The sequence below is a fragment of the Alexandromys fortis genome, unplaced genomic scaffold (assembly GCF_014885135.2).
Source record: "Alexandromys fortis isolate MF-2015 unplaced genomic scaffold, M_Fortis_MF-2015_v1.1 scaffold_296, whole genome shotgun sequence".
NCBI lineage: Eukaryota > Metazoa > Chordata > Mammalia > Rodentia > Cricetidae > Alexandromys > Alexandromys fortis.
This window is the reverse complement of record NW_026068172.1, coordinates 116,165-139,561: the sequence shown is the minus strand read 5'-3', so window position 1 is coordinate 139,561 and position 23,397 is coordinate 116,165. Positions and strand designations below refer to the sequence as shown.

At 48.9% G+C, this 23,397-nt stretch overlaps 1 protein-coding gene across 9 annotated transcripts in view; it reads left to right on the top strand.

Moving 5' to 3' along the window:
* Positions 1-23,397, top strand: part of Myo9b (myosin IXB) — an 85,564-nt gene that overhangs the window by 35,181 nt on the left and 26,986 nt on the right. For all 9 annotated transcript variants that reach the window (XM_050128384.1, XM_050128382.1, XM_050128381.1 and 6 more), the window contains 11 exons: positions 4,086-4,180; positions 10,255-10,317; positions 11,208-11,307; positions 11,534-11,634; positions 12,277-12,406; positions 14,153-14,242; positions 16,187-16,303; positions 16,666-16,800; positions 17,705-17,826; positions 19,763-19,904; positions 22,932-23,136. In XM_050128384.1, the coding sequence (XP_049984341.1) occupies positions 4,086-4,180; positions 10,255-10,317; positions 11,208-11,307; positions 11,534-11,634; positions 12,277-12,406; positions 14,153-14,242; positions 16,187-16,303; positions 16,666-16,800; positions 17,705-17,826; positions 19,763-19,904; positions 22,932-23,136 (1,300 nt within the window). The remainder of the gene's footprint in view (positions 1-4,085; positions 4,181-10,254; positions 10,318-11,207; positions 11,308-11,533; positions 11,635-12,276; positions 12,407-14,152; positions 14,243-16,186; positions 16,304-16,665; positions 16,801-17,704; positions 17,827-19,762; positions 19,905-22,931; positions 23,137-23,397) is intronic.

The window sequence follows — 23,397 nt, the reverse complement described above, 5'->3', positions numbered from 1 at the left end:
AGCAGGCCCTTGAGCCTCCACTTCCTCCTTCATGCAGCAAGGAACTAAGAGGTTTGGGTGGTGCTCCTCTTCCTGTCCCTCATCTGCTGCCATGGCCTTGGTTGTCCTTCATTGGCCAGGTTCTCTCTGCGACTACAGTGACCTGACCTCCGTCCTTCACAACAGCTGTCAAAGCAAGGGGAACCGGGTCTGACAGCACTCCCTTGTGACCCCAGCGTTCAGGGCTTGGCAGGGTGTCTTCTGGATGCAGGAGTTCAGTGTCAGCTTGGGCAGCATAGAGCAAAGGACCCATCCCAGAAAGCCATAAGGGGCAGGGGCACAGGCCACAGAGCGTTTGTCCGAGCTGCAGAGTCCTGGGTTCTGCCTCCAGCCCTGTGTCATTCTGGGTAGGCCTCACCTGTCATTTTAGCACTTGGGAGGCTGAGGCAGGAGGATTCATGCTTACTCAGGACTTGGGGCCAGCCTGGACTGCATGAGACCCTATCTCATCAAAGACAAAGGACAAAAGACATTTAAAGTCTCCCACTCGTCTCACACATCCCAGCTGCAGCTGCATAGAATGCCTAGGAACCGTGGGCCTGCAGCCAGAAGTTCACTCACAGCCACAGAAGACACCTAGGGGAGACACTAGAACTTTCTAAGCAAAAACCTAGTTGCTAGTCAGGGGACAACAAAGTTTTTCGGGTGGTACTACTTCACCCATCCCCCAGCGTGGCCCCTACCGTCTCCTTAGAGGAAGCCCTCCCATGAGCACCTCCTACGTGCTTCAGGGGTCTGAGGTTGACAAGAGGGGTGAGTGCATCCTGCTGCATGTGCGTCTTCACCTGGGCTGTTTCCTTTTGTTGTAGTTTTGTTTGATGAAACAGGGTCTTGACTTCATAGCCCAGGCTATCTGAACTCACAGTCCTCCTCCCTCAGCTTCCCAGGTACCAGACTATGACAGACAGGCAGGTAGCACCGCCATAACAACCATGGAAATGCACAGCTCAGTCTCTGGTGTCTGGAGGAACAGCTGCCACTTGCACCTAGTGGCCGGCCACCAGTCAAGATTTAAGGGAGGAGCTGGAGAGTGTCACGGACTGGGGGACACAGCCTGTGAGTGTTGGGGTGAGGTGAGGCAAGGGTCCAGAGTATGTGCTTTGGGTTTTTCTTTTTGAGATAGGGTGTCATGTAATCTAGGTTGGCCTTGAACTCACTAGAAAATGTGCTTTTAGAAATCTGAGTCTGTATCAGTATGGTGTATATACTTTTAATCCCAGCACTTGGGAGACAGAGGCAGGCAGATCTCGAGTTCCAAGCCAGCTTGGACTACATAGTAAGACCCAAAAAATAAGGGGACAAGGTCGAGCTGGAGAGATGGTTGGGCAGTCAGAGCACTGGCTGCCCCTGGAGAGGATCCATATTGATTCCCAGCACCCACTTGGTGGCTCACATCCATCTGTAACTCCACTTTGACTTCTGTGTGCCAGGTACACATATGGTGCACAGATAAACATTCAGGCAAATGGGCAAACACATAAAATAAATAAATCTAAATTTTTTGTTTGTTTAAATCTGAGACCGATAACTCATAACTATAATCCCAGCTGAGGTAGCTAATCAGAAATTTCAAGCCAGTCTGGGCTACACAGTGAGACTTTGACTCTTAATAAAATATGTACCGTTGAATAAGTCTGCATGTTACAGCATGTATATGAAGGTCAGAGGACAACTTGAGTCAGTTCCCTCATTCACCTTGTTTGAGGCATGGGGTCCTGCTTTGCTCGCTTCTGGGCAGTTTTCCTGTGTCCGCCACCCCTGTGGTTCTGCTGCGTTAGCACTTTTCCCAGCCTCCACTGTGTGCCCTCAACACCCTGTCTGCCCTGTCTTCCTCTGGACCTGTACCCGAAGGGGCATCAGTAGATCTAATCAGGATCTATTTTTAGCAGTGCACAAACTAATATTAACAATGTGTCTTTTATGTTAGAAAGAATGAAAACCATGTTTCTGTGAAAGCTGAGCCCTTGCCCTGGCACCTTACCTGGGCCTGTGGATTCAGTAGCATTAGCAGAGTGTCCACCCCTGGGCTGGCTTGTCCCTCCAGGCCACCCATAGCCCAGCGCCATCCCCTTCAGCTTCTGGGCCAACTCTGCTTTGAGCCACGCAGCATGCCTGTAGCTGGCGTTTCCTCCTCTATATATCATAGTGTCAACCGGATATTTTTAGCTGGGCTTTGAAAAGTTGCTGCGTACTCAGACACATACCAGACACATGAGGTCACCAGGCACAGACAAAACCCTGGCCTGCAGGGTCATCTGTAATCACAGAACCAGAAAGCAGCCTCCCCTTCACCCTGTGGCATTGCTGGCTGGCTGTCCCCAGATTTGGGCCTGACCATCATGTTTAGAGGTCTACATGGAAAGTTGTCTGCATTGCCTTAAAAGTGAGCCCTGCCTCTAAGGAATGTGGAAGCAATCTTGGGAACTCATCTGTAGCAACTGCTTAACTCTAGGCTGAGGTACCATGGCAACTTCTCTGAGAAATGGGCTATCCCAAGTACAGACACCCCAGCCCCGTGGAGAACAAGATGGGTGCGTCCATTCCATGCACCCGTTAACGTGGGCTTATGTCTTTTTTTTTCTTTCTTTCTTCTAAATAATAAGGATCTTTTTGTAACCCAGACTTGCCTAGAATTCATGGAAATCCACCTGGCTCTGTTTGCTGAGTCTGGGATCAGAGGCTGACTGGGAGTGGGGGAGAAGAGGCTGTTCCTCCACCTGTATCCAAGGTTTTACTACATGCTTGGTAATTCCTGGTTGTTTACTCTTCCTCTGGACCTGAGGAGCTTGACTTTTGGGGGCCTGCATGTAGTCACCAGCACTAGCTCAGTTGAAGTGTCACAGCTGTAGAAGAACACCTGGTTCTCCATCCCAGAACAACACCTGGCCCTCCACTGTCCCAGAAGAACACATGGTCCTCCACCATCAGGCTTCTTGGTGGAATTTCCCTTTGGGCTACCACACAGAGGCCACCTGTTGCTGGTTGTCTTAATCCTCTATCACTGTAGTCCAGTGCCATAGATGGCATCATTTGTTGGTTGGCTGGTTGGTTTTTCTGCGTAGCCCTAGCTGTCCTGGAACTCTTTCTGTAGACCAGGCTAGCCTCAAACTCAGAGACCCACCTGTCTCTGCCTCCTGAGTGCTGGGATTAAAGGTGTGTGCCACCACACCCAGCTAAAGCTTCATAATTGTTAAAGAAGGAGGGTTACAAGTTGGGCGCAGGAGTGCAAGTATATCATTCTATCACTTGGGAGGCTGAGGCAGGAGGATGGTTGCTAGCTCCAGGCTACAGAGTGAGACCTATCTCAAGACATAAACAAACAGGCTCTGAAGACACAGAGGGTAGATAAATGTGCTTGCTGTGCAAGTATGGGGGCCAGAGTTTGAATCCCCACCTCCCACGTGAGAAGCTGGGTGTGGCTTTGCACTTCTGAGACCTCAGCTTCTGCATGAGGCAGACTGAGCACATGAGGGCGTGCTTCAGACACACACCTGAGACTTGCTTTTTAAATTTTTTTGTTGTTGTTGTTGGTCTGGAGAGGTGACTCAGCAGTTAAGAGCACTGGCTGCTTTTGCAGAGAACCTGGGTTCAATTCCCAGCACCCACATGGCGACTTAAGCATCTGATACTCAAGTTTCAGGGGATCTAATGCTCTCTTCTGGCCTCCATAGTCACCAGACACACACAGGTGCACAGTACAAGTAAATACCCCTCCCACAAACACACAAACTATAGTAACACGCCCTTAAATTTAAAAAAAAAAAGTTTATTACATTTATATGTGTGTCTGTGTATGTGTGTGCATGTATGGAGATCAGAGGACATCTTGCAGGATTCGGTTCTTTCCCTCCACTATGTATGTCCCAGGGATCAACCTCAGATTGTCAGACTTGGCAGCAAGTGCTCTTAGCCACTGAACCATCTTTTCCTGCCCTATGCGCTGGCTCTGAAGACAAGGACGTTGTACACACAAGGCATTCTAGGACCAGAGTGGAGCCGTGGAGACTCCAGGCCAGGGTCTGAAGTGTTGTCTTTGCTGCCCACAGGCTTTTGGGAATGCCAAGACAGCCCACAACAACAACTCCAGCCGCTTTGGGAAGTTCATCCAAGTTAACTACCTGGAGAGTGGTATCGTGCGGGGGTAAGTTGCTCTGTCTGTGTGCCCCTCAAGCTAAGGCTGGAACTCAAAGCCCCCTGTGAGCTTAGCCAGTGCTCTGCCCCTGAAGTGTACCCCTATCTGCGAATGTGGTGTTGAGGGTTTCAGGTCTATGCAGTAAGGATCTTCTCTGACCCCTTAGTCAGAACCTACCAGACTGCATAGCCTGCTGGCCTTCGTAAGGTTTCTACTCTGTAAGGTATTGGGGTGTCACAGGCAAAGTAAGGTGTGGACCCCAGTATCAACCAAATGTGAGGCCCTTACCCAGAAAGAGACAGGGAAGTACGTTAAGGGTGTGCAGTGACAGCACAGAGGCGGTCAGACAGGTCCATTGGCTGAGGGATCCATGTCTGGGTGGCTGGATTTGTGCATGTATTTTGTGTATAGGCAAATGGCAGCTTGGGTACTTGAGTGATTCCTGGGTGGGAGGGTTGGTATATGAATTGGGTAGATGGGTAGGTTGTAGATTTATGGGTAGATTGATAGATTTTGTGTGAGGGAAGTGTTACATGAGAAGGGGGCCCCTTGTTTGTTCCGGCCGCCCAGCTAGCTTACACCCGAAATAACCATACACAGAAACTGTATTAATTAAAACCCTTCTTGGCCATTAGCTCTAACTTCTTATTGGCTAACTCTTACCTATTAGTTTAACCCATCTCCACTAATCTGTGTATCACATGTGGCAGTGTCTTACCAGAGATTCTAACCAGCATCCATGTCAGGCAGAGGATCCATGGCTTCTCTGACCCTGCCCTTCTTCCTTCCAGCATTCAGTTCTGTCTTCTCCGCCTACCTAAGTTCAGTCCTATCAATTAGGCCAAGGCAGTTTCTTTATTCATTAACCAGTGAAAGCAACACACAAACAGAAGGAACTCCTACACCATTTCCCCTTTTCTGTTTAAACAAAAAGGAAGGCTTTAACTTTAATATAGTAAAATTACATATAACAAAACAGTTATCAAGCAAGAATTACAGTTACAATATTTATATCTACTTTATCTTTTATCATAACTAAGGAAAACTATAACTATCTATCTTCAACTCCATCAAAGACTCCAGAAGGATATAATATTTCCTAAGTAAACAGGAAGTGCATTATAAACAACTTCCAAAACTCTAGAATTGACAGAGACATCTTGCTGCCTGGATATTTACCCAAAGTTCTTCTGTACCGTTGGGGCATCCATCTTTAGTCTACAGGTCCATAGTATTCAGCAGATTTTTCCATGAAGCTGGAAATTTCAAAGACAGGTCAGTCACTTTCTTCTGTGTCCTGCAGAATGTCTGGCAGACTCTTTCATGAAGTAGGAACCCCAAAGGACCATCTCACCTTTAGGCAAGTCATCTCTCGTGGGTACTGCATGTCCAGTGAATCAGTCCAGGCAAGAGCAGTTTCTTGCCCAAATGGCTAAGTAGCCTTTTCGATGCCCATCTTCCTCTGGAAGTAGCTTGGTGCTGCCAGGAGCACAGTAGTCTCACTGTTATGAAAAGTTCTAAATTTTTAAAACATTTAAATGCCATATTCTGAAGGTTTCTGAAAGATTTGAAGAATCCCTGTTCATCTGAAATGCTTCTCTGTATGTCTAGAAAATCTAGCTAACATGACTACAAACTTGACTATTATAGAGGATTATCTATTAACCTATATTTCTTAATTACACATTACATTTTTTAAATGAACTACACAATCACACCTCAGTCAAGAGCAGAATTATACATATAACAAGATTGACCTTACATTTATATCAATAAACCAAGATCCATACCAATGTAAATTATTCATATCTGTATCAGGGAAGTGAGTTGATTTATGGGTGGGCAGGTATACTGAAGACTCCCAAGTATGTCAGTGGGTAGACTTGGGCTGGATGATCATCTGTGAGTGGGTAGATTCAAGGGTGCGTGGATGGGAAGATATGTGCACAGATGGATTCCTGAGTGGGTAGATAGATTTTAGGTGGGTATGTTGGTGGGTGGCTTGGCTCATGGAGTGGTTAATGGGTTTGGGGTGGTTGGAAATAGGTGGCTGAATAGAGTGACGGGTTGGTGAGTAGGTGGGGGGGAGGGTATGTAGCTCAGGGCTGGGTGTATCTATGGTGGACAGAGGTGAGTAAACAGACATACCTGTGGAGCAGTGGTTACAAGGGTAGATGGAGCAGCAGATCATTGGCAGGTGGATATGAGGATGTTAGGTAGGGGTGGGTAGAGGTGACATTCTGGTGGGCCTGTAGCCTAGTCACTCACAGGCTTGTGCTATGCGGCAGCAGATGCACCTTGAGGCTCTGCAGCACAGTGAGGTTTGCCGCAGTCCCAGGAGTCCACTGATAGTTCACATTGGGTGTGGAAGGGAGGATCTGAGCCTCTGACGGCCTTCCACCCCCACATGGGCAGGGGGCAGGCTCTGCTGGGGTGCAAATTGAGAGGCTTTTGGTGAAGGTCAAGCTAGCTCTGGGCCCTTGACTGCACATTCTTTGCTTGACTTCAGTCCTGTCATACCCACCTAGGGTTCAGCTGGACCCTGAGTTCTGCCACCTGAGCTAGGTGCCCTTGCCCTGATACTCAGATGTCCAGCTGCCACACAATCTCTCTCACAGCATCTGGACCATGGGCTAAATACATCTCTCTAATGACTCCTGTGGGCTTTGGGGCATTATTAGGGTAAATCTGGCCTCTGGAAGCCAACACCACAGTACAGTGACAGTTGATCTGGTAACCAGGGTGTCTGTTGAGTAGCTAACAGGAGGATAGCATATACAAGAGTAGTCAGGACCCTGGAAGGCCAGTGAGGGTGGCATGGGTTTCATAGTGCTGCTAAAATGCCACACAACTTTAGACTTACAAATCATTTACTTTGGAACTTTCCATTTCTTACTTTCTAACCTTGGGTAGATAGAAACTACTAACGCAGGACAGAGCGGATAAGTAAGTACCTGGTTAGGTCACATGCACAGGTCTGTCAAGTGCACTGACTGGCCTAGTACACAGCCCAGCTGCCCCTCCCTTCAGTGGGCTCCCAGCAAGCTGCCCTGTTCAAGTGCTAGTCTTGGGTTCAAGAAAGGGATTTCATGTTGGCCAGTATCCATGTTCTGGTCTAGCTTCCTGGCCTTGGAGATGCCATAGACTCGTGCTAAACAGGCTGCCACTCAGGGCTGCCTTTGCCTGCTGTGTCTGGTCATATTTCTGTCACTATTTCTTCACAAAACCAAGGAAAGGTCAGGGCCGGTCTGAGCCCAAGTTCCTCATTCTTGAGGCTTCAGTTTCCTGTGAGTGCAGATTGGCCCAGAGGAGGCCTCTCCTCTCACAGGACCCCCTTACTGAACTCAGACCTTTAAAACCAAAAATTAGGCTGGGTGTGATGACTCATGCCTTTAATCCCATCACTCAGGAGGCAGAGGCAGGTGGATCTCTGTGAGTTTGAGGCCAGCCTGGTCTACAGAGTGATTTCCAGGACAGCCAGGGCTACACAGAGAAACCCTGTTTCAAAAACAACCAACCAAGCAAACAAACAAACAAATTAGAGGCTGGCTGCTCCTGCAAGGACCCAAGTTCAACTCTGAGTGCCCAAGTGGGGCTCACAGCTGACTGTAACTCCAGTCCCAGGGGATCTGACGCCCTCTTCTGGCCTCCATGGGCACTGCACTCAACCTGGTGCCCAGACACACATGCAAACAAAATACTTATATACATAAAATTAAATTCAGTGCCAAAAGGGGGGTCATTTTGGGGTCAGGTAAAAACCTGGCACAAGGGGATCTCCCAGGAATCTACAAGGATGGCCCCATCTTAAAACTCCTAGCAACAGCAGATATGTAGCCTGAACTAACCTATTCCTGTGACCAGATTGTACCTAGCCTCTTGTGGGACTCCTAACAGTAGCAACAGGAGCTGGCCCTGACTTTCTTACTGACTTTTGGGACCCTATTCCTCATATTGGGTTGCCTTGCTCAGCCTTAATACATGGGGTGTGCCTAGTCTTACTGCAGCTTGACATGGTGTGTTTTGTTCGTACTCATGGGAGACCTGCCCTTTCCTAAACAGAATGGAGGAGGAGTGAATTGGGGGGTGAGAACAGAAGGGCAATGTGGGGAGAGATGGGGAGGAGAGGAGGGAGGGGAAACTGCAGCTGGAGTGTAAGATAAAATTTTTTTAAAATTTTTTAAAAATTCAGAGTAGTTGTGTTCCCTATTGTTTGGAGATGAAGGGGACTCAAGCCTGGGCTTCAAGAGTACTGCAGTCTCTGTTGCTCCCTGCACCTCATGGGTGACCCAAACTGAACTGGAAGGAAACAGTAGCTCCAGAAAACCAGATTGTATGGACACAGCCAGGGACCTGTGAGGGTCAGAGTCAGAGGCCTCTGCTGTAGCGGAGGTGATGTGGCAGGCAGGAGCAGGTTTCAGTGAGAAAAGCACTGACTACACAAGCCCAACAAGAAGCCATGTGAGAAGCCAGGTGTAGCGCACCTCTGCCATCCTTGCACTCCTACCAGGAGAGATGGAATTCAGCAAGCACAGAATCGGCCAGAAGCTGGGTTTTGATGGCCTGGAGTGTGCAGTAGCACAACAGGAGAGACTCCAGTTAGCCAAGAGTCAATCTGAGAGAAAAGCCTTGATTGACAGTTAGTCTGGACCAGACTGGCCCTGGGGGGATTGCCACTTTTGGTGAGAGTATTTTTGTCACAGCAGTTTAAGACAGATGTTCTGCCTCAGCAAGGATTCCCAGACACCGTCCATTGACACACATCCTCATACATGCTGTGGTTCACGTGTGTTCTCACGTTGAACGGACATAACTTATAAAGTGAGGAGATGGAGTGCAGCTTAGATATAGAGCGCTTGCCAGTGAGTGCAAGAAATGCCTTGTGCTTTCGTACGTTACAATACATGGCTAAATAATAGGGTCAACAACCTGGGAAAAATAGGAAATGACTTCAATATAAGCGCAGGGCCATCTTGGGCAGTGGTGGAGCTCACCTTTAATCCTAGTACTCAGGAGGCAGAGGCAGGCGGGTCTCTGGGTTCAAGGCCAGCATGTACCCAGCTTGTACCTTAAAAATGACCTGTCTGTCGTCTGCCTATCAGTCAGCAGTCAAGCCATGAAAATCGTTTTTGAGCTTACACAGAAGTTCCAGGTCAGGGTATGCCCAAGCAGATGCCTGAAGCTCATCTAACAGCATTCTGCTGTTGAGGGGAGGTTTCCTTCTCCTCACCTCTGCGGGGCTAGCCTGGGTCCCTTCACCTGCCCAGATCCTGTCAGGTTTCCTTGGACTATGCTCAGCCCTCTCTGCCCGGGAGCACATAGGTCAGCTGATTGTTGATTTCTGTGTTTGACGTCAGAACACAGGTGATCTTCAGGGCATTTGCAGCAGGCGGCACCATGGTGCCACATGCTAGGCCAGAGTAGAGATACGGCTTAGGGATGTGGCTACACCTAGCGAGCTTGAGGCTCTGGGTTCCCCTTCAGCACTACAGAGACCTTGTGTATGGTGCACGTTACCCCAGCATGCAGAAAGGATGACTGAGGAGAGCAGCAGTTCAAGGCCAACCTCAACCACACAGTGAGGTCTGTCTCAAACAGTAGAAGAGGACAGTGGGCCTTAGCTCTGTAGACAGTATATGGAGTGGCCCAAGGGTCCACCCAACACTCTCTATGCCAGGCCATGGTGGCATGGTCCTGTCAGTCATGCCAACACTTGGGAGATGCAGGGAGGGGATCAGGAGCAGATAGGTGTTCCCTAGGCACAAGTTAGAGGCCAGCCTGGGCTATAGGAGAACCTGAGTGAAATGAAGGGAAAAAGAACAACCATACAACATCCAAGCAAAGATTTTGACTTAGACATAGATAATGGCCCTAGAGTCTCCAGTGAGGGACTGGGGGTGTGGCTCAAGGGTGGAGCCCCTGCCTATGATTCCCCAGTGAGTGGCTGAGGGTGGGGCTTAGTGGTATGGTGGTTGCCTTAAATTTATGGTTTTTAGTTCCATCCTCAACTCTAGCCAAGGCAAAAAAAAAAAAAAAGAAGAAGAAGAAATATTAATACTAAATTCTTTTTTCTTTTATGACAGAGCTGTTGTGGAGAAATACCTGCTTGAAAAATCTCGCCTGGTATCCCGAGAGAAGGATGAGAGGTGGGGCGTGATTTGTTTCTCTTTTTTATGTATATGGGTGTTTTGCATATGTGTTTGTAAGTGCACTGTGTGTGTGCCTGGAGTCCAGGGAGATCAGAAGAGGGAGAAGTTAGTTAGCCAGCATCTGGTTGCTGGGAACTACCTGTCCTTCACAAGTGCAGCCACCTCTCCAGCCCCCAGGGTGTGGGATGTTGCTGAACACAGCCCTGCTTAATCTTTGCCCTCACTGAGGTGAAGTAAGAGTTGTGTTGCCCACATACCTGCCACCATGGCCTCCAGCCTTGTGCCCCTTACTGCCCACACTGAAATGTGTTTGAGTAACTGGCACAGCTGCATATTCCGTGAGCCAGCACTGAGACTCTGAGGCAGGAGGATTTCGGGGTCCAGACCAGGCGGGACTTCATGGAGAGCCCACCTCAGAATAACAAACCTGCTTAAGAAGCGGGTGGGACGCACATTCCCTGCTCTTGTGACACTCACTCACTCGGGGAGGTCTCTCTTTTTTTTCTAACAGCACTTAAAATTTTTATTTATATATTAAGTCGGGGTCTTGGAACTCACTCTGTAGACCAGGCTGGCCTCAAAGCCACTGCCTCCTGAGTGCTGTGGTTAAAGGCATGCACTACCACACCAGCTGAGATTTTATTTTTTTTTAACTTTATATTTGTTTATTTCAGTGTGCAAGTGTGTGTGTGTGTGTGTGCATGTACATGTGTGGTAAAAGAACACCTGGAGACTCAGTTCCCTCTCCCTACCAAGCATGTTCTGGGGATTGAACTTGGGTCCCCTGGCTTAGCAGCAGGTGCCCTGACCAGCTGAGCCATCCCACCCACCCTTTACTGTGCTGTGGACCTGGCCGCGTACTGACTCCCCTTGCTGGTCACCCACAGGAATTACCATGTGTTTTATTATCTGCTGCTGGGTGTTAGCGAGGAGGAGCGCCAGGAATTCCGGCTGAAGCAGCCTCAAGACTATTTCTACCTCAACCAGGTAAACAGCTCCAGCCACGGCGCCACCTCTGCCCCAAGACTGTCTGCCACTGGGAGGTCAGGCCACCACCCTGGGCCCTGCTGGGTCACCAGCCCAGCCTTGAGCACACACACAAAGGCTGCCATTCATTCGCAGCCCTGGCCCTCCTTCTATCCAGCCTGGATTGCCCTGCTCACTGCCCTCCAGGCCGGAAGTGCCTGAGTGCCCACACCTTTGCTTTTTTCAGCACAACTTGAATATTGAAGATGGAGAAGACCTCAAACATGACTTTGAAAGGCTCCAGCAGGCCATGGAGATGGTGGGCTTCCTACCTGCTACCAAGAAGCAGTAAGTGGACTGCTGAGCCTCCAGCTCTGACCTGCCCCCTATAGAAAGTAGGAGGTATTCCACACAGAGCACAGGAGAGGGCTGCAGCCAAGATCTAGGAGGCCGTAGTCCAAACCAGTTGAAACTGGGCGTGATGGTGTGCACCTACCATCCTCACACTGGAGAGACTGAGAGAGGAGGGTTGCATGTTCAAGGGCAGCTTTTGCTGCATAGTGAGACGTTAAATTAAAAAAGCAAAACAACAGTCATTCTGCAGTAAGGTTAAAACTTCAAGGCCAGCCTGGTCTCCATAAACAAGACCCTGTCTGTTAGCAAAAACAAACAAGCAAAAAAGTTAAACTAAGTTTGCATAGTAGTGTATATCTGCTTCCTCAGTGCTTGGGAAGGCGTCAGGTGAGGGTAGCCTGGGCTATATAGCTTGAACCCATCTCTAAAACGAGCAGGGCTGGAGCTGGAGCGCAGTTGGTAGCAGGTGTGAACTACCCAAGCCAAGTGTGATGTCTGTGAGGTCTATCTGGCAGCAGCACTCAGGAGTGGGGATGGGGGTGTGAAGTGGAGAGCACCCTTGGCCTGGCTGCAAGAGATACTACTACAGAGACAGGCAAGTGACACAGGCCACAGTAACCTCTCTCTCTGTCCCAGGATCTTTTCTGTCCTCTCAGCTATCCTGTACCTGGGCAATGTCACCTACAAAAAGAGAGCAACAGGCCGGGATGAAGGCCTGGAGGTTGGGCCCCCTGAGGTGTTGGATACCCTCTCCGAGCTCCTGAAGGTACTTCTTGTCTCCACCATATTTTCTTGCACTTGCTTCCTGGCCACAGCCTCCGTGGTCTCCTTCATTCATGGGCACATATCCACACACACAGGTCAATGTAAACAAGTGAGACCATTGTTTCCTGGGCTGCTGCTCTTGCTCTGTGTGGCAGAGGCTTGTCTAGTTTCCCTAAACCCTGTCTAGCTGATGTGCTAGCATGCCCTTGTTGTCCCAGCACTTGGGAGGTAAAGGTAGAGAGATAAGCAGTTCAGGGCTAAACATACTCAGAAGTTGAGATCACTAGGTGTGAATCCTAGCACCCTCATGACCGCCTGTACCTCCAGTCCCAGGAGATCTGACAGCCTCTTTTGGTGTCCTCAGGCGTCTGCTCAGATTTTAGATAGAACACCCACGCCCATATGCATAATTTTGGGGCTTTCGTTGGTTTTTTTTTTTTTTTAAATATTTATGGTCTACAAGAGCTAGTTCCAGGACAGGCTCCAAAACCACAGAGAAACCCTGTCTCGAAAAACCAAAAAAAAAAAAAAAAAAAAAAATTATTTATTATGTATACAATGTTCTGTCTGTGTGTGTGCCTGCAGGCCAGAAGAGGGCACCAGACCCCATTACAGAGGTTGTGAGCCATCATGTGGTTGCTGGGAATTGAACTCAGGACCTTTGGAAGAGCAGGCAATGCTCTTAACCGCTGAGCCATCTCTCCAGCCCTGGTTTTCGTTGTTTTTAAGACAGGTTTTCTCTTTGTAGTCTCAGCTGTCCTGGACTTGCTCTGTAGACCAGGCGGGCCTTGAACATATTTTTTTTTTTTGACAATTAAATTTAAGACATATAGTTTGGGGCTAGGCGTAGTACCATAGGCCTGTTGTCCTGGTCATTCAGAGATTGAGACAGGAGTCTCCATATTTGAGACCTGCCTGAGAGCCTCAGTAAGACCTCCCCTCCCCAATTCAAGAAAGTGTTATGATGTGGGCTGGAAGATGGGGCCCATGATGGCTGCTTCCCTCACACACATGGAATCCCAGGCCCCTCTCACTACACCAAACACGCCAAGCCCACATGTGCAGACACAGCTAGTGATGGTTTGAAGTGGGAAGTCCAGCTTTCCTGCAGGTGTAGTCTCTGCTGCTTCTCACCTGGGGAGATTTCTGGGAGCACTACTGGCACCTAGTGGATGAAGGTGGAGATGCCCCTGGAACCTTCAGTGAAGAGCTTGAGCCCCATAAGTTTGTTTCTTTTTTCCTTTTTCTTTTCTTTCTTTTTTTGTTTTTCTTTTTTCTTTTTCTAACGCTGCTGAGGATGGAACGTCAGGGCCTGGAGCTGGCTAGATAAATCTTTAAACTTGTCCTGATGAGCCCCGCTTCCAGCTTACCTTTCTGTTTTATTTTTTTTAGATAGTGTCACTCTAGGTGGCCTAGAACTTAGATCCACCTGCCTCAGCCTCCTGAGGGCAGGGATTAAAAGCATGTGCTACCACACCTGGCCTTGTGGGTTTTTGCTTTCAAGTTTTATATTACATTTTTGTTTTTATTTTATTTACCTGTTTATTTTTGAGACAGAGTCTCTAAAATAGGTATGTGCTTATGCAAGAAGGAGGCCAGAAGAGAGCACTAGGTGTGGGGAGGCTCTTCCCAATTCAGCTTCTGTGGTCCGTCCTGCCCTCCCCAGCTCTTCAGGGCTGGCCTCCAGATGCAGAAGGCCCAGCAAGTGCCTCACCTCCCAACCTTTCTTTCCTCACCCTGGAAATAGGTGAAACGGGAGACCCTGGTGGAAGTCCTGACCAAGAGAAAAGCAGTGACAGTCAACGACAAGCTCATCCTGCCTTACAGCCTGAGTGAGGTAGGACCGCAGCCCTGCAGAACCAGACCTCTTCCTGTGGCTCTGCCTCTCATGAGATCGTCTCAGATGTGCGACTGCTGCTGAGCCCCTTCCTCTGCACACACGCTGCCGCGGTGTAGGAGTTGGGTGCAGCATGAAGTTAGCAGTAATGCCTCTCAGAACAGACCAGAAATAACAGTGGCTCACTTACCAGTCTAGTGGGCGTAGTCTCATGGCTCAAAATAGAGATGCTTCCTGTGGCTCACCTTGTCTCTTGAAGGGAGTCTTTCCAAGCTCGTGTCAACTGCCAGCATCTACTCTTTATTTTCTTATTGGCCAGAGACAATTTTACTCCATATCCCAGGCAAGCCTTAAATTTAGAACACCCCAGCCTCCTCCAGGATGACGGCGGCATGCCACTGTTCCCTACTGTTCTACCTGTTAGGTAGAATTGTTCTTCCTGAACCAGTCCAGGGCACTGGTTGATGACTGACAGGCAGGTAGAATGTAACACCAGGATCCACTGGATAACCAGATGAGGCCTCACCCAGATGAGGTACAACTATCTCAAGATGTATCAAGGCTGCATCACAAGTGCTCAGAGTTTTTTTAAAGTATTGAGTAATCTCTGGAATTTTCCAACCGTAGGTAGCTCCAAATATCTGAAAGTATAGATAACTAAGAAGTTTTGCATGGCTCAGAGTCAGAACTGGAGCCTAATATTCCCCTCTATGCTTTTAGGTGTTCAGTGGCCATGCAAGTCTAGCATGATTTGGGACAAATCTGGCCCCCACTTGGTTTTGTAAATAAAGTTTTATTAACAAAGCCATGCTCATTCATTTACATCCTGCTCACTGCTGCTCTGGCTGCAGGTGCAGCGCTCAGTACTCCTATAGAGCCCCCCCAGGCCCCAAAACCTGAAAATATCAAGCCCTTGCCTTGTTCTGGAAAGAGGTGACTGGCCTTTGTGCTTGAGGTGGCCTTTCTGTGACCCTCAGCTCATAGGTCTCTATGTCATCCTCTCAATTTGCTGGTGTACTCTTCCTAGTACAATTCTCTTAGCTCCTTACATCTCAAGAGCAATGCGACTTACAAGTTGAATTTGGATTGCACCAAGAAAGGACCTGATAACAGGGTGTGGGATGCTCCCAGTGGGAGCCCTGCCCAGGGGAATCAGCTTACATTGCCGGAAGACAGCATGGACAGTTTGAGCCTTTGTGGGCCAAGGCACCCCTGACATGACTTGACATCTCTGCAGTGAGCCCACACCCTGTATGGCTCAGGTATCCCCCAGAAAGGCTGTGTGAACGAGTATCCCCATTAGAGGCAGCATTTTGTGTGATAACATTGCCGTGACATCCAGGAATTCAGAACCAGAGGGACATACTCAGCAGCTAAGGCAGCTGGCCACATCCATTGAGAGGAGGAAAGAACAGACACTCCTCACAGTAGGTGTGCTGAGAAGTGTTCCCTTGCTTGATCCATGGCTATTCCACAGTTGTGCAGGTGGCATGACTGGTCTCACACACACCTCAGCTGGCTTGCCAAACTGTATACCCATGCCAGGTGCTGGAACCCTCAGACTCTGAGCCTAAACAACAGGTGTGACCCAGTGACCAGTGTAGGAGCAGGCAGACCTCAACACAAGGAAGGTAAAAACCCTAATTGAGGGCCAGAGGATGGTTCAGTCAGAAATGCCTATGCATGTGCTGGCCCTAAATTCAGATCTTTGGTATACCTACAAAAACTAACTGTGCTGACACCCATCTGCAACCAACCATCCATGGGGGAAAGGCGGGGTCAGTTGTTTGATATTGTTCTGTCCTTGACTACATGGCAAGTTCAAGGCCAGTAGATTTTGTTGATGAAACTAAGACAAAATTAGATTGGTTCCCTGAATCTCAGTACCATGGCCTTCTCCTGGCAAGGTTGACCACCCCAAGTGAGACACCCCTCTGCCCACAGGCCATAACTGCTCGGGATTCCATGGCCAAGTCTCTGTACAGTGCCCTGTTTGACTGGATTGTGTTGAGGATCAACCACGCCCTCCTCAACAAGAAGGACATGGAAGAGGCCGTTTCTGTGAGTACACAGGCCCTGAACTGGCCAAGCACAGACCCCATCCTTGGGATGAACCATGGAGGCTGGGAACCTGTAGGGTCTCTGCAAACAACAGGCTCGGCAGAGGACCTCCTTACCTTCTACAGGAACTTGGTGTCTTCATGCAGGCACTAGAACAACACAATGTGGTGGGCCAGTCTTTGTTAGGTCCCAGACCCTGGGTTCCACCCCAACGCTTATTGCAAATGTGGGAGCCGGTTCCGTCAATAAGTAGTAATGGTCCTGTTTGCAAAAATGATGGTTGCCAAGCTCACATCTCTGCTCGTGCAGCAAGCTCAGCTTCCCTGGGAGGTCCTGGCTATAACTACACCTTATCTCCCCAGTGCTTGTCCATCGGTGTCCTAGACATCTTCGGATTTGAGGATTTTGAACGGAACAGCTTCGAGCAGTTCTGCATCAACTATGCCAACGAGCAGCTGCAGTATTACTTCACCCAGCACATCTTCAAGCTGGAGCAGGTGAGGCCTATACACCTACTCCCCACCCCAATCCAAGCACCCTGAAGGCCTAGCAGTGCCCTTCAGTACCAGCGGTGCATGGGGCTCTAGACCACAGGTTCCCTGGTCTCCAGTACTCTGTCCCTGTTCTCAGTGGCACACTCAGCCCTCCTAGAGTCTTTTCAACCCTTCTGGATGTTAGATGCCACTGCAGCAAGGCAATGGGGGTGCACATTCTGTCATACCAATCTGTGTGTCCCCTAAAGGTGTTCAAAGCATGACCTCTGTGTCTTTTCCTTTCACCATGGCAACCTCTCTGAGGAGGCAGGACCCATAGGTATGGACAGGCAGCCAATGCACATTCTGCAGCCGTATCTCAGTTGTCTGGGGTTCCATCCCAGTTACATAACTAAGTGTAGTTAGTCACCTCCTCATCTCCTCACCCCTTCACCCCACACTCCCACAGGCCCTGGAAACCCTGTAAATTTGGTAACCCTCTAGCCCCTGGCCAGTGGAGTTATGCAGTGTTTGTCTTTCCACTGCTGGGTTTTTTAACCTAGGAGAATGACTCCATTTTCACCCTTGCTCAAGTGTCAGAACTGCCTTGCTGTTTAAGGCTGAGTGATATTCCATCTCATGGCCAGGTTGTGTTGAATTTATCCAGTCATCTGTCACTGTGACTGCGGTATTTTGTCATGTAAACACACATGTACAAGTCCTCTTGGATTTGCACTTTTGGTTCTCTTGAGTCACACTGAGGAATTGCTGGAGTCCCTCATGACTCCCTGAACTGTCCGCTGTGACAGGGAGCCGTCTCTTTGTTGTCCCTGGAGGCTGAGGGCATCAGCAGGACTAGTTCTGTGAGTGAGCAAGCCCCCTTTCCAAATCCAAGGTGGTGCCCTCCTTAACCTTCCTCATCCTACAGGAGGAGTACCAGGGTGAGGGCATTGCGTGGCACAACATTGACTACACCGACAACGTGGGCTGTATCCACCTCATCAGCAAGAAGCCCACAGGCCTCTTCTACCTGTTGGACGAGGAGAGCAAGTGAGTGTCCCTGCCCTGGCTGTTGAGCCAGTGCCAATGTAGGGGCCCAGTCCTGTTCCTTGGACTGCTCAGTTTCTCACATGCATTTGCCTAGTGTCTCTGCAGCATGTTCTGGAAACAGCAGGCGTGTGACTCACCTGTGCTAGCTGAACACATCTTCACAGGAAGGCTCCTGTGCCCCAGGAGCAGGGCTGGGGCTTTGCAGAACCAGCAGTGCGTGTGCTGGGAAGGGTGAAAGGGGTCTCAGTCACCCAACTGCCCTTGCAGAAATCATTTAGCTTTGGGTTGGTTTCCATGGCTGTGCTGACCTCTCATGGTCCTGGAGACTACATGCCCCCAAATCAAGAAACCGTCAGAATCTTAGAGTCCAACCCCATGACATTTACCGGAAGAGGCCAAAGGAGCTTTCCCTGTCTGCGGTGCTGTGGTGAGGCTGATGGCTCTATTGGTGCAGCTCCTGCCTAGCACCACAGAACATGCCTGCCATTCTAGGGAGGAGGCAGGAGAATTAGGTCTCCAAGGTCATTCTTGAGAGGAGGGGTAGGGTCCTAGAATCCCCTGCTTCAGATTCTGTGCCTCACGCCAAATCCTCAGCCTGTGACAGAGCTCACAGTGGAGAAAAGGACCAGGCGAGCTCTGTGACAGGAGCACAGGAGCTGCCTCTGTCTTCAGCCGCTGAGGAAAACCAGGCCTACAACCTACTGCTGCCAGCAGTTTCACTGGGTGAAATATATATTGTTGTGATTAGGTGTCAGTTGTATTGGTGTCAGTTGTGTGTTGTCGGGTGACTGGTATGTTGTTGTTGGGTGGCTGGTGTGTTGTTGTCGGGAGGCGGGTGTGCTGTTGTCAGGTGGCCAGTGTGCACTGTGCATGCAAAAGCCAAAAGACAACTTTGTTGTTTCTGTCCTTCAACCATGTGGTTCCTAGGGATGGAACTCCTGCCGTCAGGCTTGGCCACAAGTATCCTCACCTGCTGAACTGTCTTGCTGGCCCTGATTTTAGCTTCCTGAAACAGCCATGTTAATATTTATCACTGCAAATTTTTTAAATATTTTCTTTTTTGGGGTGCCCAAGGCAGTGAGTATCCCACCTCCCAGACTTTCTTCCAAGCCCTGAATTACTGTGTCTCCCCTGCCAGAAAGAGCTGTGGAGCCCCAGAGCCAGGCATCTGGCACACACCTAGCATTGCTTTTGTTTACAATGAGGCTGGAACCAGCAGGGTGTGCCAAAACCCAGGGAGGCATTTCCCTTCCAAGTGGCAAAAATAGCCAGGTACAGGGAGTCTCTTACTCCTCCATCTCCTTCCCAGCAGAACAGAACCTTGCTTTATCTGTGAGGCCATGCTCACTCTCCTTCGTGTGGGGATCAAGGGCCTCAGCTCCAGGGCACACATCCAGGTACACATGGATCTAAAACTAGAGGCCACTCCAGAGTGGGATCTGAGAAGCTAGCAGACCCATGCCTGGAGATTGATAGAGACAAGCAAACCTGATCTACAGTGGAGTGGGCAGCAGAAACAACCTTTTGGGGTACATAAGAATTGTACCCCTGAAACTCTGCTCTGTGTTAGTCCTGTGGTCCTACACTTGCCACATGGATGTTCAGTACATGCTGAGAAGCTGACAAGCTTCTAGAGGCAGCTAGGTACCTTGGTCAGTTAAGATGACAGCCTGAAGACTTGAGTTTAGTCCCCAGGGTCCTCTGGTGCACAGAGAAAACCAGCTCTTGCAGGCTGTCTGACTTCCACAAATGCATGCTCACACCTATACACCATGCCAATAAAGAAATAACTAAAGAGGTGCCAGCACTCATTCTGTCCTTTCCTCATCCATCCTCCGTCCACACTACCTGGCATCAGCCCCTCTCAGCAGCTTGGTGTCTTTCCACTCTCCTCTCACTGTGGGTTCTTGGCTGAGTGTGTCCTCCCTGTCTGCAGCTTCCCACATGCTACAAGTCACACCCTGCTGGCCAAGTTCAAGCAGCAGCATGAGGAGAATAAGTACTTCCTGGGCACACCAGTCCTGGAGCCCGCCTTCATCATCCAGCACTTTGCAGGCAAAGTGAAGTATCAGATCAAGGTAGGTGTGGCCACACGCCCACACTGCTCTCTTGGACCCTTTGCTGTTTTTCAGTGGGGACAGCACATTCTGGGGATGCTTGGACTCACCCACAAACCTCAATGCCAGTCAAGCCAGGGTATTGTCAGTCCTTTCTCATAATGCTCCTAGGGCATCCATGGGTTCCAAGGGCTAACTGCCTGTTAAGGTTTATGGAGTGGATAATCCTGGCAGGTCCTACTGCACATGGGAGCAGCAGGTGGGAGACAGACAGATACCCCATGCAAAGAGAACTTGGGTAGATAGAGTTTATTCAGTGGGTAATGGGAGGGCGTAAGGGTAAGGGGAAACGGGAAGAGAAAGGGGGAAGGAAAGAAGCAGAAGCTGCCTCTTCAGAAGAACTGACAAGAGAGAGAAAGGAAGAGAAGAGGCGTAAGATCAGCTTGTCTTGGTGGGAAGGGGAAGATTTGAAGTGGGTGAAGCTTTTCTTTTAAAGGGACAGGGTTCCTAGGTGACAGGCCAGGCCAGAATAATTATAACATTCCCACCTTTTTCTTATAATAAAAAGGCAAAAGGCAAGGAGTTAGGTATGGCAGGTTAAGGGGATGAGGATGTCAAGTTCTCAAGACTGCTTCCTGCTGATTTGTGGGCGTCAGAGTCTTGGGAGACCTTAGAAAGCTGGTTACGTCCTGGGGTAGCTGGTTGCTTCACTCCTGTCCAGGATTTGTGGTATGGAACTGTCCAATGCCTCTTGGACCTGGCAAGGTGTTGGCAGAGTAGAGGACAAGGTTAAATTTAGGAAGAAAAAAATTTTTTCCTTAGGTCCTAGTAATTGAAGAGGAGGGTATCAGGACCAGGGAATTGAGCGAGGGGTGTATCTGACCTGTTTAAGGTGAATCCTTTAGTTTGGCTCCCTAGAAACTCACAAGAATTCTTTGAGTTTGGGAAAACATTAAGTTTTAGATACATGCATTGTATAAACAGCAGTATATTTATGCCAAAATGACCGTGACGGATGTTTTTACACAGTGAAAAGTATCTTTAGAAAATGAGCAAGGAGTCTTTGAAATCCTGATCTTGCAGTATAGTAGTGGCCGCTCTCCGCCAGTTAGATTAGTAACTTATCAGAATGTTAAGACTGGATGGCAGCATACTGATAACTTGCATTTGTCCTTGGAATTTATAACTTTCAAGTACACACCTTAATAACTTGCATTTGTATACCTTAAAACACCTTTTTGTTTGAGTTTTTTTTTTTTTTTGAGTTTTGTATCTTAAAACATTTTTTATTTAAGCATGGTATGAAGTTATCCTGGGGGCTGGTGAAATGGCTCAGAGGTTAAGAGCTCTGGTTGTTCTTCCAGAGATCCTGAGTTCAATTCCCAGCAACCACATGGTGGCCCACAACCATCTGTAATGAGATCTGGTGCCTTCTTCTGGCCTTCAGGGATATGTGCAGACAGAACATTGTATACATAATAATAATAATAAAAAAAGAAGTTGGGCTGGAGAGATGGCTCAGTGGTTAAGAGCATTGCCTGCTCTTCCAAAGGTCCTGAGTTCAATTCCCGGCAACTACATATTGGCTCACAACCATCTGGAATGAGGTCTGGTGCCCTCTTCTGGCCTGCAGACATACACACAGGCAGAATATTGTATACATAATAAATAAATAAATATTTTAAAAAAAAGAACTTATCCTGAAATCTGTTTTGTGAGGTTGTCCTTTTTAAACTGGCAAAACCTCTCAGCCATCAAACTGTATCAGAGATCTTTGAGAAGGATAAAGTTTTCCTTGGAGTTACTGATTTAAAAAAAAGTGACAGAGAACTTACTCGATTGATAGAACCACTTCTCAGGATCCTCCATGGTCTTTAGGCCAGGGGCTTAAGGGCTGTATCTGCCTTCTGCTGTTAGCGCAGGGCCTGCCAGGCTTCAGAAGCTCCTATGTGTTAGGAGTTTGTAAGAAGACCAGCTTACCTTGCCCTGAGCAGCTAGGCAGTCAACCTTGGCACCATCTTTGTTAGGGGCAACTGCCACCATTTTGTTTGAGCTTAAGAGAGGGCCAAGCTATGGACTTGTAAGATTCCTCCCCTAAGGTTTCTCCCTCCTACAGCGGGTTCCCTATATGACCCACTTTAAGCCATCAACTATGCTTTCAAAATTTACTTTTACACTCCACTACGTATGGTGTATTTGTGTGATGATCCACCTTGGGCAGGGCCCACTAAGGCATTGATTACACACAGAGACCCACCTCTGCAGTGCATCTGCTCTCCCCCACCTGCAAGGACCCTACTTACAATTACATCTGTGTGGCCACACCATTCACACATACACACATACATGAAGTAGACAGGAAGTGCTGCCTCCGCAGTGGGGTAAGAACGGGGACCCACTCTCTGGCCTAGATGGTGCAGTGGCAGGATAGGAGTGAGAGAGGCGGGGGAATAGCCCACCCCAGACAGGCTTAGCCCAGCAGAGGGAAAAGCAGACATGGAAGAGTTTAGCATGGCTGGATAGAAACTTTTCCATCTGCCTATTCACTGATGGAAATTAGAAAGCTCCCATGTTGGGATCTGTCATTAGGTGGCCATTTTAGGTTGTTATTTAAGGAGTACATAGGCCATTTTCCAAAGTTGAGGAAGGGATGAGAGACAAAATCCAATAGCAAATTTATTTTAGGCATCCCTAAAATAATGCAAGGAGCAAGCAGATTGATTCAAATCAGTCCAAGGACTGTCGGCACAGGGATTGGGGACCAGGGCTACTCTGAATGGGCTGAGACAAGGGACAACAATCAGATGAGAAACGAGATCCCAGTCTTCAGCCATGGGGAATTAGCAGAGATGAATGTCAGTGAAAGCTGACTTATCTTAGCATTCAGTAGGTGTTGTGCACAGTGATGAAGCAGACAGGAAGTTGAAAAGTGGTCCAGATCCAGGATGCCTGCATGTCTCAGTCCATGTGCCCAAGGGCAGGAGGGAACAGGGAGAAGGCCTGGCTGAGTCATGGACCAATGTTATGATTTCACTCTCAACTTACCAGGACTTCCGGGAGAAGAACATGGACTACATGCGACCTGACATTGTAGCACTGCTACGGGGCAGTGACAGTTCCTATGTGCGCCAGCTCATCGGCATGGACCCAGTGGCTGTGTTCCGCTGGGCTGTGCTGCGGGCTGCCATCAGGGCCATGGCTGTGCTGCGGGAGGCTGGGCGCTTGCGTGCAGAGAGAGCTGAGAAGGCGGCAGGTAGGAATTGAAGGGATACCCTCCCTGGTGCCAATCCTGAGAGCAAGCAACATGATTGGCAAGCAGTTATAGCCCATTCTAAATCTAGGCATGACTATTTGAGAGGCAGAATCAGAAAATCATGATTTCAGGTCTAGAATTGAGGAAGTTAATAAGTCTATCTTCAGGACTAAAGAGGGTTAAGGTGCAGCTCAGCAGTAGAGCCCCTACCTAGAATCCCCAGTGAGGGGCTGGGGGCGTGGCTCAGGGGTGGAGCCCCTG